The sequence below is a fragment of the Papilio polytes genome, unplaced genomic scaffold (assembly GCF_000836215.1).
Source record: "Papilio polytes unplaced genomic scaffold, Ppol_1.0 DF822067.1, whole genome shotgun sequence".
In the NCBI taxonomy this organism is placed as follows: Eukaryota; Metazoa; Arthropoda; class Insecta; order Lepidoptera; family Papilionidae; genus Papilio; species Papilio polytes.
Window position 1 is genome coordinate 7,536,399 of NW_013527137.1, and position 13,075 is coordinate 7,549,473.

The following is a 13,075-nucleotide window of genomic DNA, read 5'->3' on the forward strand; positions in this document are numbered from 1 at the left end:
TATGCCGTAACACACATAAAAAAAAAATAAAAAAAAAAAAAAACATACGGTCGAATTGAATACCTCCTTCTTTTGGGAAGTCGGTCAAAAAAACATCATGATGCAAAATGCATACGACAAAAATCAAAGATATTTGTGAAGTCTGCCAAACATTGGCATGTCCTAGTCACGCCTAACATAGGTTAGCCTCGTTATTGGGGACGTATTCATCTGCTGATGATGATTTTTTTTTAAATTTGATTTCGATTGGAAGCTTATAGCTACTATTTTGTATTAAGGATAACGGATAAATTTGCATATATAATCTGATGACAGATTAAAGGTGAGGTCCCACTGCAACGGAGAAAACCGTAACGGTACTGACATACCGAATCCGAGAACCAGATTAATAATTATTTTATTACATTCATTGTACTGTTCTAATTCTAAAGAGAATACGTTTTTGGTATTTACATAATGAAATTAAACTTTATTCAAACTCTGAGGCTGAAATATTAGGTGTTTCCCGTTGGACCGTTCCTATTACTATAAGACAATGACAAAAATTCAAATGCACAAATGACAACCATTTGCTTCCTTGATGTTGGCAGCCTGTAGTTTATAGTCCCTTTCTCACGTGAAGGTTTTCTCCAATTTATTTACCCCGTAAGTTTAATAGCGTATGGATTTTTATTAAAAAGGTAATTATTTCAAAAATATGCTGTGATTGCTGACATCCTACGCCACGAAGTAGTGTGTGTTTACGCTTTATTATATTAGTATAGTAGTATAGATTTAAGACTTTAACGACAAATGTGCAATGGTCTTAGCAAGAATTCCGAGAAAGTATTCGTAATATCATCGACTTAAGTTGTAATGAGTTTGTTTTTGTTATAAATTAAAAAAAATCTTTATAAACTCCTTATTCCATTCCAGCCAGCCAAGTTTATAAATTTATTTTCTTTATCTATACAAATAAATACAATTTGTTTAACATTAAATAAATAATACTGTACAAGTTTATTATTTTGCAAATAATAATTTATGTTAAAAAAATAAATTGTACTTTTGAAAATTCACAAATGTTCTTTTTCAAAAAAAAAAACGACTCGCTCGCAAACGACGTCACCCGTAACATTTCGTAAAAAAAAACAATCTATTTTACACATGAAAATTATAGTCTGAGCTAATAAAACATACCCGTATCCTAGAGGGGTAGGCAGATAGCTATCCTCTTACTCCCCCTGACGACGCCCATAGGTAGAAACCATTGACGTCCTATTACTAGTAATACTAAATAGAATCTCGTTATAGTGTTAACTAGTGTAGTTCTCCACTATATTATCACGTTTACTGCGTAACAGGCCGATATCGGCCTGACGCGGTTAAGCCGGTGCGGACGAAGAAAACCATGTCCCTCTCGTTAGTGCGAAACGATTATCTCAGATGCAAACATTACATTAAATAAATTGTTTTGTTTCCATGTTTTTACAAAGTTAAAGCAATTTAATCTATACTAGTGCTGGTGGGTGTAGAAAGACCTGCCACGCACTGGCGGAATTATCATTGGGGGCACATTTTGGCCCGCCGCCGCATGTTGAAGTATGATTTTACTTGCCGCAGAAAACGTTTTAATTGGTTTATTTCATACAATTTAGTCTTCACCTTAGTGTGTACACGACCTAATGTTCTTCAATTAAGATGCATTGCTGAATGGTTGATAATCTTCATCTATGTTCAGCACGTGACCTGCTTAGTAATTACATCGTTAAGTTATTCTTTAAGATTCCCTGATAACTAACCGTACAAAATGATGCTGACAAACGACTTAGAGCGTGCGGACACCTCAAACTAAACGATCACAATTATTTAGTCTCGCTTTGATTTTTATGAGCTTACTAGCTGTTGCCCGCGACTTCGTCCGCGTGGTATTAGAAAACATACGAACTATTTAAATAACAAAAAGCAACGTATCTCTCGGGAACCGGACATTTCTCGGGGATGAACCTTTTCCCTTGTGTACTTCAGACTTTGTTTTATATCTGTGCCAAATTTCAATGAGATATGTTGAACCGTTGCAGAATGATCGAGTAAACATTAAAAAACTAAATTAATGAATCCCACGGGAACCGTAACTATTCCCGAGATAAAAAGTAGCCTATGTGTTCTTTCAGACGATGTTCTATATCTGTGCCAAATTTCATGTAGATCCGTTCAGCCGTTTAGGCTACAAACGCTAACAAACATCCATCCATACATCCATCTAAACTTTCGCATTTATAATATTAGTAAGATATGGAGGTGCGCACACTACTCAATTGTTAGTTGTGCAACTAAACAGTTGAATTTGTTGCGGAACAATCGACAATCGCAAGACAATTGTGTGATCGTTTAGTCAAAGGTGTGCGCCCGTTCTTAGGATGAAACAAATGACAAATTAAATAGTTTTATTTGCGTACTTAGAGACCATAAATGGTTACACAAATAGTGTAATATTAAAACTACAACTACCCTAAGAGACTCCTTAATTAAACTAAATTAATATACCGCTTATGTTGTATTTACAAAAAAAAACTAAATATTTTTATAGAAAATGTATTAATAAACGCAACGTGTGGAAGATTGTTAATACAGATCAGATAAAAACTGGATTCTATTTTACAAAATAAAGAAATTAAAATGTATCTTTAATAGTAAGTACTAAGCTAAAGAGGCCGTAAAACAGTGTCCAAATGCCTTTCATTACTAGTTAAAAAACATATAAAAGGCAGGGAGAAAAAAGTCGTATCTTTTTTTCCATCCAGCCAGAACGCAAGGCCGCTTCAAGGAGGTTCGTCGACTCTTTCTAGATGAGTGCCTACCGATTACATGTAGGGCCGTGCTTTGAAATTGCGTTTCAATATAATAATTAATAGCTATACAAAAACAAAGACACTTACGTAATCTATACTAATATAATAAAGCGTAAACACACACTTTTTTCGACTTTTAAGTTGTTTAAACACAATTTCATAGACTTTGTTTCACATTAGAGAACTTTTTTACAAAGATGTACAACCCTACAACCCACCCTACAGCAAAACCAGTCTATGTAAGCTCCGCTTAACTTAATTGTACGACCTTACATTTTATAAAACATACTAGCTGAACCCGGCACGAGTAACCCCGAATAACGCTATTAGTTTATAAAACAACTAGCCGTTGCTCGCGACTTCGTTCGGGTGATATTAAACAAATATAAAAACTATAGTCTACGTTACTTAAAGATTTTACCTTTGTAATGGTGACGGAATTTTTAAAATCGACCCATTAGTTTTGAGTTATTTCAATTAAAAAAATAAAAAAGTACAAAGATACAAGTATTTTCTATATACAATATTAGTATAAATAAAATATTAACTACCATAATTTCATCAAAATAATCAGAGATGCTGAACGGGAAAAAAATCATACTAATATTATAAATGAGAAAGATGGATGGATGTTTGTTAGAGTTTGTAGCCCAAACCGCTGAACGGATTTCGATAAAATTTGGCATAGATATAGAGGATAGTCTTAAGGAATACATACTTACTTTTGATTTTTTTCCACGCGGATGGAGTCGCGGGCGACAGCAAGTTATTAATTTTTATACTAAAAATTATATAATTATACTCTTAAAACTCTCCTAAGAATTTTGATAATGGACGGAGTTTCGGTTCGTGGAAGTAATAATCGATAATGCTCTACGTCTTGGGAAGGCTAGGACAAGGCGTAGGTAGTCCTTCAAACTTTTAAATGCGCCTTGGTTGAGAACGACACTGAACCGTTCTTTGATAGCTGACCATAACAATTTTGGTTACTATTTTAATTTTAATTTAACCAATTAAGGTTTGGCCTATTTTTTGTAGCCTCTCGTAAGTATCTAATAAAATTAACCTTTAGATTGTCCATGACAATGTTTTCTAATACAAAACTTTTAATTATTTTGTTATATTCTGAAATGTAACAACACAACTAGCTGTTGCCTGCGAATTCGTCAAGGCAATATTAAGATAAAAAGGTAGCCTACAATATGCCCGTCTTTGCCAACTTCCCTTGTGAAAGTCCGGTCGAAATTGGCCCAGCCGTTACGGAGATTACCCGGAACAAACGCAGGTTCAAGACAGACAGACAATTTTTTTAAAGGGGTTTTCATTAAAATACATCATCTTTTCGAAATCTGGAAATTTTTTTTGATATTACAAACAGACACTCCAATTTTATTATATGTATAGATATAGACAGATGACCGTATAAACCTGTAAGGTCTATATAAATCATTTACATTGGATAATACAAAATTCACACGGTTTATTTTTAGATATCACCTTGTAATTCGTTGTGAAGTATTAAACTTCGATTAACCGGTTATTATCATATTGTTAATTTTGCACGTGTCAAGATCAACATACTTTTTAATTAAAAAAAAAATTAAACAGTTGGGAATAATATGAGTAACGCATCCTTGTAGGTGCGTCGTTATATTTAACAGTGGTAGTGCCCGCTTTAACATCTTAGCACGAATGGGCCGACACGCCCGGTGTAATACCACGACCACACAGAAGACAGGCGTGAAATGGAAGCAATTCCGTGTTTCGTCTGATGAGTGTGGTGCCGGAGGCCTAATTTAAATCCCTTTCTCTTTACCACCCTTTTCTTATAAGGAGAGGATGGGAAGGGGAAGTGGATTTGACGGAAGAGGAGATACATAGGAAGTGGAAATATTCGCTTTATGTGCGTCTCCTCCTCCGTCTTATAAGGGTAGGCAACGCATCTGCAATTGCGGATGTCTATGGGCAGCGGTCGCTTCGCCATCATGGCGGATTCAGGTGGCGGATTGCTCGTTTGCCACCTCATGTTATAAAAATATATATATATGAGCAATATCTTACAGGAAACCCAGTGGGACAGGAGGAGCTAGACAACTTGGTTTTTTAAGCTTTTATCTCTCTATTATCCAACAAACTCTTATGATGGAAATTCCAGACTAAGAAACCATAAAAAATATCGTTAAACTCGATGAAAAAAATACCAGGAAAGTCAAGTCTGCTCACATTTTATATAAATTAAGGAGTTTCAAAGTTCACTCGGTTCAGGGAAATCGGAAAACCTTCGACGTTACAAAGTTACTTTACATCTGAAGTTAGAAAGAAAGGTCGTTTTGACGATCACTATATCCTTATTTTTGCCTTAAATACAAAAAACAGTAAAGTCTTTCAATATAAAGGTAATACATGCAAAATATAGTACTTTGACGACGCTTTTTTTTTTGTTTTTCGGATCAATCATCTCCACTACCTAAAGTTATAACTTACTAGCTATTCCCGTGCGGCTTCATCCGCATGAAATAATGAAAATTTTATTTTATTGTTTACATTTGTCAAATTATCAACCTATGGTTTCTTTCCCACATTAAGGTTTTTATCCAAAATGTTTAACCCTAAGTTTAATGGCGTGAAAATATATAGCCTAAAGCGTGACGTAAGTGTAGGGCTTTTTATTAAAAAAGGATTATTCAAAAATATGCTGTAATTGCTTACATCTTAGGCAACAAAGAAGTGTGTGTTTACGCTTTATTATGATAGTATAGAAGTATAGATAGATCAGTGTTTTTAACATTACATATTAAAAAAAAATCGTCATACTTCCCTGCAATGTAAATATAGGGGAGATGAGGTTTTACTTTTTTGTGGTTGGCCCCTTATCAGGGTGAACTTACGGGATGTGAAAGAATGTATGCTGAGGGTGTCAAATGTTTAAAAAATCTGTTACTAATTACACAAGGGTTTTAAGGAGGCTTAACTTTAAATCGGAATCAGTTGTATTTCTCCTTAATCTGTATGTTTCCTTAAAAAGTTTTCGCTTCAAGTATTAATATAATAATGATAACGGTAAAGGGTGTTTTTACATTTTATCAGATGAACACAAACAATAACATTTAACATGTCCGCGTTATTGACGTCATTGCGATAATAATAAATTAAAAAGTAAATTGTAAAAAACTACACTTAAAGTATGACATTAAAAAATGTAGTTTCAAAATCCAAAAACAGGCTATCGAGTGAAACATTTTAAACATTGATAAGTGTTTATTACTATATCCTCGTAATCTTTACTAATATAAAGAGGAAAAGATTTGTATTTTTGGATTTTCGTATGTATTCAACATACGAACTGACATAAAACGAGTTGACATAAAAACTACTAGGCCGATTTCAATTCTTTTACCATTAGAAAGGTAATTTATAAAGGGTATTAAGGTAACAAAGGCTATATAGCTAACGTTTTTCATTAGTTTTTAACTTCAAGCGGGTAAAATCGCAAGCAACAGCTAGCATTACTTTACTTTTAAAGACATTCCCTTAGGAAGGCTTAGACACTGTCCCTCCAAATACGGGGCGATTTTTTTCAACCCAGCCAATGTAATTTCGACACAAAACAATATAAAGTTTAGTACACAGGCGATCTTCGTCGACATTTCTGACATTACCAGCCAGAGGTTTGCTAAATTTCCAAAATGGCGGATCCTCATAGTCCTGTACCCACCGAATAGACATCCATCGACGATTCAAGCGATACTCGAGACGGATGAATACAATTTCAAAGATTCAAATTTCCTTTTGCAAAAAAGTGTTTTACCGTCAGTCGTCTGCCGTGACATTGGTATTGTCATATGTTGTCTCATTTTCGTCAAAGTGAGTGTAAGAGATGACAATATAAACGTACGGTAAGACGAACTCTCTCTGCAAATTTCGCTGTAGTTTATCAATCGCTTATCATTCACCAGTTACGTTATCATAGCACAGGCGATTACAACATTGTGATTGTAGAGGGGCCGTATCGACGATTGTTCTCTACGTAAAAATCATCTTAAACCTTGAGGAGATCGATCCATGCTTTCGCTGTATACTAATTAAAATCCTTTGAATCGATATTAAAGATCGGTTATTGGGATCGAAAGTATTCTAAATATTGTTTTAACATTATTTTTCAGTTTTGAGTTATTTAGTGTGCGCGTTTATCATATTTTTGACCGACTTCCCAAAAGAAGGAGGTACTCAATTCGTCTGTATGTTTTTTTTTTTTACTGAATATAGAAGAAGTTCTGGGATAAAACAGTTACGAACGCTGTAAGGAATACCCAATTTCGATCCTTTGCGAAATTCGTCTTATTAACTTTGGTTAGGGCTGCCACCTTTATTTTCATGGTGCAAATTCAGACTATGAGTTTAACGGCGATGTGTTCGAGTAATGTGTAAGAAAAAAAACTGGTTTCATTATTTCCACAGTAGGCTCAGCGTAGACGTTGTTTTCTTTCTCTCTGTATTTGTATCTATAGTAATTTTAACTAAAAGTTAGCAACCCTAGCATATAGTTTTTAATAGAATAATGTCTCTAGTTCAATTTCAACATTAATGTAATTCAATCATTTCTAAACGGTTATATTACTTTGTGTTTCGATTAAGTAAAGAATCTTTTTAAATTGACCACTTTCTTTATAGACTCTACAAAAAATTAGGGTTAGGACCGAGAGCTTAATTTGCAATGCGGTCAAGGTCGCGGTCAGAGCGCTGTTAAAGAGAAGAACGAAGTGTTTGCGCGGACGCAATCTGACCGCCGATATGCAGATGTCTGCGGTTTTCCTGAACGACGCGTCACTGCTATGCAAAATTCAATATTAATTAACATATAAAGATACTCAAATTGTAAACACACTAGCTTTCGCCAACGACTCCGTCCGCGTGGAATTTAAAAAAAAAGTTAGTATCCTATGTGTCCTTCCAGAGTAAACTCTACATCTATACCAAATTTCATCGAAACCCATTCAGCGGTTAAGTCTTAAAACTATAACAAACATCCATCCATCCATCTAAACTTTGGCATTTATAATATTACTAGTTTCGCCCGCGACTCCGTCCGCGTGGAACTGAAAAAAACAAATGTGAATAGCCCATGTGTTCTTATAGACTATCCTCTACATCTACGCCAAATTTTATCGAAATCCATTCAGCTCTTTAGGCTACACCATTCATCCATCCATCTAAACTTTCGCATTTATAATATTAAGTAAGAAGTATGATTTCGCATTAAACGCCTGTGTAATTATCATTTAAATGTCTTTAAGACAATATTATCAACAGTTTTGTACAAGAGTGGTGACAAAATATTGTTGTGTTGGAGATTTAAGTTAATTTTTATGACCCTTGCTATTTGTAGTGTCATTGCTATACAAAGGGGTCAAAACACAAAAGGACTTTTTTCCAATGACACTATTTCAATCTTTGAAGTAAAAAACCCTCTTCAGAGTAAAACAACAAAAACTATAGAGGAAAAAATTCATTACGCTGAAAGAAAAAAATTAGGCAAAATTGCATTTATTTCTTTATGAAGTCTTTAGGTTTTTTTATAAAAAAACAATTAATAATAATTTCGTTTGATGAAGTATATTTGAATCATTGAAGATTCATCAAAATGCCAATAACAACAAACATGTTTTCATCAACGCGAATATTATTCCTTATAATTGTGTAATAATATTTTCTCCCGCAATAAAATAAACAAACATGTTTAAGATTCATTGATATATTGGAAAATGGAATATTAATGGATGAATAAATTTATTTTAATTTCTATAGAAAACAAGAAGTCATCATCATCATCCACTTGTGCTTATCCTTTATGGACGGTCGGCAAAATGAAAGAAAAAGTGAAGAAAGAAGCAAGAAGATATCATAATCCAGTTGCCATTATCCCTTATCCTTTACTAGCTGTTCACCCGCATGAAATTATGAAAGTTTTATTTCATTGTCTTCATTTGTCAAATTATCAATCACAAATGTCAAAATGACATGACATGATGACAACTTTGCTTCCTTGATGTTGGCAGCAACTTATGGTCTCTTTTCCACATTAGGATTTTTATCCAAAATATTTATCTCCTAAGTTTAATGGTGTTAAAATATAAAGCCTAAAGTGTGAAGCAAGTATAGGGCTTTTATTAAAAAAATAATTATTCAAAATTATGCCATAATTGCTGAGATCTTAGGCAACAAAGAAGTGTGTGTTTACGCTTTATTACAATAATATAGATATAGATAGTATAGATGGACGGTCGGCAAAGTGAAAGAAAAAGTGAAGACAGAAGCAAGAAGTCATCATCATCATCATCATCATCATCATCCACTTGCCTTTATCCCATATGGACGGTCGGCAAAGTGAAGCCAGAAGCAAGAAGTGATTATTAATATACTTGGATATTATACTGGAGTTACCCAATATAACAGAGTTAAATTCTTTTATGCACACTAATAAACAATTGCACAACATTAATTTTCAGTTAATAATCAATTATTATTATAACAGTGAAGAAAAACATCGCTATGCAACCTGCACATATCAGCAAAGAAATTCAAAGATATGTGTGAAGTCAACCAACCCGCACTGGGCCAGCGTGGTTGACTATGGCCTAATCACCCTAATTTAGGGTAGGCTCCGAGCCCCTCGATGGGGACATTTAGTGAGCTGGTGATGAGATGAGATGACCAATTATATAGTTAAAAAACCTAATAATTTGTAACCAATATGTTCTCCAAGACTCTATTATACAAAATTTCATCGAAATCCAATTAGCCGTTGCTACAATCTAACAAACATCCATCCATATAAACTGTCACATTTATAATATTAGTATGATTTTTGATTATTAAGAAACGAATCAGTGCACAAATAGTTCTAATCTCAATAAAAAAGATATGAAACTTTGTTTATTAACATAAGATTAAAAAAAGTCATTATCGATGAGAAATATTGTTTGTCATTGTTTCATATTAATTACCTACTGGTGTAAATAAATAAAGGATGATTTTTGAAATCGTATGAAAAACTAATGTTTGAATTAAAAAAAAATTCTGAAGTTAAAATCTTTGATAATTCATTTCTTCTAGACTTTAAAAAGTAAAGTACTAACTTTATAAAACCTTTTTTTTTATTGTTTTTAAAGGGTAACTTTATAAAGTCTTTATCAGTAAAAAAGCTAGGTTTTCACTAGTACAGTATATTATTTGTGGTTTTCACACATCATACTAATATTATAAATGTTAAAGTTTAGATGGATGGATGTTTGTTAGAGTTTATAGCCTAAACTGCTAAATTGATCTTGGTGAAATTTGGCATAAACATAGTCCGGAAGAACACATAGGCTACTTACTTTTGTTATTTATAATTTCATGCATACATTCATGGGCAAAAGCTAGTAATTTCTCTGTCTACTTATAAAACAAAGAATGCAATGTCAATAAGTTTGCAATTTCATGCATTTACATTTTATCAGTGTATCTTTTACAAATATAGATAACAAATGTTACTATATATACTTTGCTGCGATATACTTTGCTTGCACATACACCCATACCAAATTTAAAAAAAATTAGTAATTACATGTTCCAGACTATGTTCTACAAAGCTAAATTTCATTTAGATTGGTTAAACCGTTAATATTAGTATGTTACAAATATAAAATATGTCCTTAAAAATGATTATCGATTACCATAATTAGGTAAAATTGTAAACATTTTATTGAAAACGAGATCAATAACATAGGAATAGAAAAATAATTATTCATGGATTACATTTAACAAACAACCCCGCTGATGAATAAGGTTACATCTTCTATGGAGGTCCCTTAACATACATATTACAACTCTTTTAACCTCAAACTCAGTAGTCAAATGTTTTGTACAAGAATTTAAGCATTGGAATGTAAGTATAATTTCTATAAATTTTCACAAACATATTTCACTATACTAAAAGTTGTTTTAAGTTTTTGGTTAGCTGGTTATTGACCTGATGGAGACAATGGAAATGTCTTGATTTAATCATAGTTAGGAAAATTAGAGTAAACAATTATTTTTCTATATACACAATTTCAAACATATAAAAACTTAGGTTAAACGTGCATTTTCGTAATTTGAAACAAGAAAAAAATCATACGAGATTCCTATTAGATTAAATTTTAATGTGAACATGATAATAAAGATGGTAAAACAAGTTTTACTTTAATTAAATCGAGTACGTTTTCAATATAAAAACTCATCAAAGTATACCAGAAGTTATAAATTATTTGAACAACATTTTTAACATGATATATAATAAATTGTAAACGAGATAAAACAATGCTTTTGATTGTTATCATCTTGTATGTTTAGTAATATTACGTAGCGGAAGTGTATGAGGTCTAGTACGTGTAGACAAGATGCGCTTTAGTTCACCATCCAATAACAAGTCACCATAATTGAATGTGAGGACAATGTGAGTTTGCCAATTGACTATAATTGTCGCAAAAACATTTTGGAGGTCATTTAACAATTCCCGCCTTAGGGGAAAAAGTTGTGATAAAAAATTAGGGAAAAAGAACAAGTTAACGAACGCAATTTCGTTCTTTGGGGGAAATTTTGAAGGTATTATGCGACCGAATGAAAGAGTCGCTCAATGATACTAGGAGTCAAAGTAAATAGTACATTATGAAACTGGGCGGTTTCACTTTATTTTTTTTAAGTTTGCAACTTTTCGCCTATGCAGATTTAGGAAACAAGTTATTAAAAGTACGGCAAACCTGGACATCGATGTCTTAAGACGTATGGAATAAAAACCGGAACACAGCACGAAAAAACACCCACAAAACACTGGTGAAGAACTCGTCGTTCGCGTTAATGCGAAACACGTTTATCAAGATCAAAAAACACACAAATAAAACACTATAACCACTGAAATACGCGACGGAACCTGACAAGTACCCACCTTGGTCTTCGTTATTACATGTGTGGCCAGTTTTACCACAGCGAAATTTCCCGTTCCGATCGTCTTTTCCAGCTGATAGTTTCCGACACATACTAACTGGTTTATTGGAAAGTGCTTGTTTTTGAGTTCTGAATTGATGTCGTTGGCCATTTTCGTGAAAAACCGCGATAACACACCGCTCGGCCTCACGTATCGTACGGCCGATTCTTGTCTACTGTCGTTAGTTAGGGAGGACGACCGCAGCAGCGCCACCGTCGCTCACGTCATTCGCTTGGGACATTCAATTGCAGCCCTCGACTTTTCATTAAGAAATAAAAATGTTTAAGATGTCCAAAACCGAACACTTCCACATTTTTGCATAATACTTTAACGTAGAATTATAATATGAAAAATGCTGTCCGAAATATAATGCCAAACAACACAGAGATTCATCGTTATCACTATAATCTCTTATCAATGCGTAGAGCTTAAGTTGAACATCGTCCGAGTAAAAAAAAAGAAGCCGATTCACAACGTTTACGCGACTAGCGCTATCCGCTCGCGCCGCATTGTTTATCTTGCGTTGGAGTGAGATAGACTGAGAGGAGAGGGGGCAATGACGTCAGCTGTCAGCTTTGACGTCACACGCGGCAATTTCAAATGAGTCGGGAGGGTACGTCAGACGAAAATATCGATTTTTCCTTCGGTAGAGAAATGGAAAAGAGAGATCTTTCTAACAAAACGACAAAATGGTTACTTCGTTTTTGAATTAAATGTACTTAAGGTTTAGCCGTTTAGACTTTTTAGGTAAAAAGTTTAGTTGAAGTTATCTTCTACGAGAATTTAAATTATTTGGTTTCCAAATATCGTTAATTTTAAAACACTCAAGCTTCAGGAATAGGGAATCTTTAATGTTTATTACACTTTTATAATAAGCAAAAAACCTCTAATACAGAAACTTATGCGTAGGAACAAGGGCATGTTGATAATGACTTACAATTTTGAATATAGGTGTAGGCAGAGATAGCAATTGTTAATTTGATAGTAAATTGCAGTTTATCATTCCGAAACATCAAACCTTAAGGATTAATTTTCTTTGGACAATATTAAATGACACAGTCTACGAACTATAGAAAAGGTTAAAAGGTCATGTGGCACCCGGTACTTCGCGTCAGGCAGAAGAGTACCTACTACGCAGGGCTTGTCTTAGGATTATGGGATTTTTATGGCGCCCCATAACTGAGATACAAACCATGTTATAAAAAATATACCCGGGGCACTTTGTTAAGTCCATCATCCT

The 13,075-nt window shown here is 33.6% G+C and overlaps 1 protein-coding gene across 2 annotated transcripts in view; it reads right to left on the reverse strand.

The window, feature by feature from the left end:
- Positions 1-12,223, reverse strand: part of LOC106107263 (serine/threonine-protein kinase par-1-like) — a 38,291-nt gene extending 26,068 nt beyond the window's left edge. For both annotated transcript variants that reach the window (XM_013288043.1, XM_013288042.1), the window contains exon 1: positions 11,797-12,223. In XM_013288043.1, the coding sequence (XP_013143497.1) occupies positions 11,797-11,946 (150 nt within the window). In that variant the 5' untranslated portion in view covers positions 11,947-12,223. The remainder of the gene's footprint in view (positions 1-11,796) is intronic.
- Between the last annotated feature and the right edge of the window lie 852 nt (positions 12,224-13,075).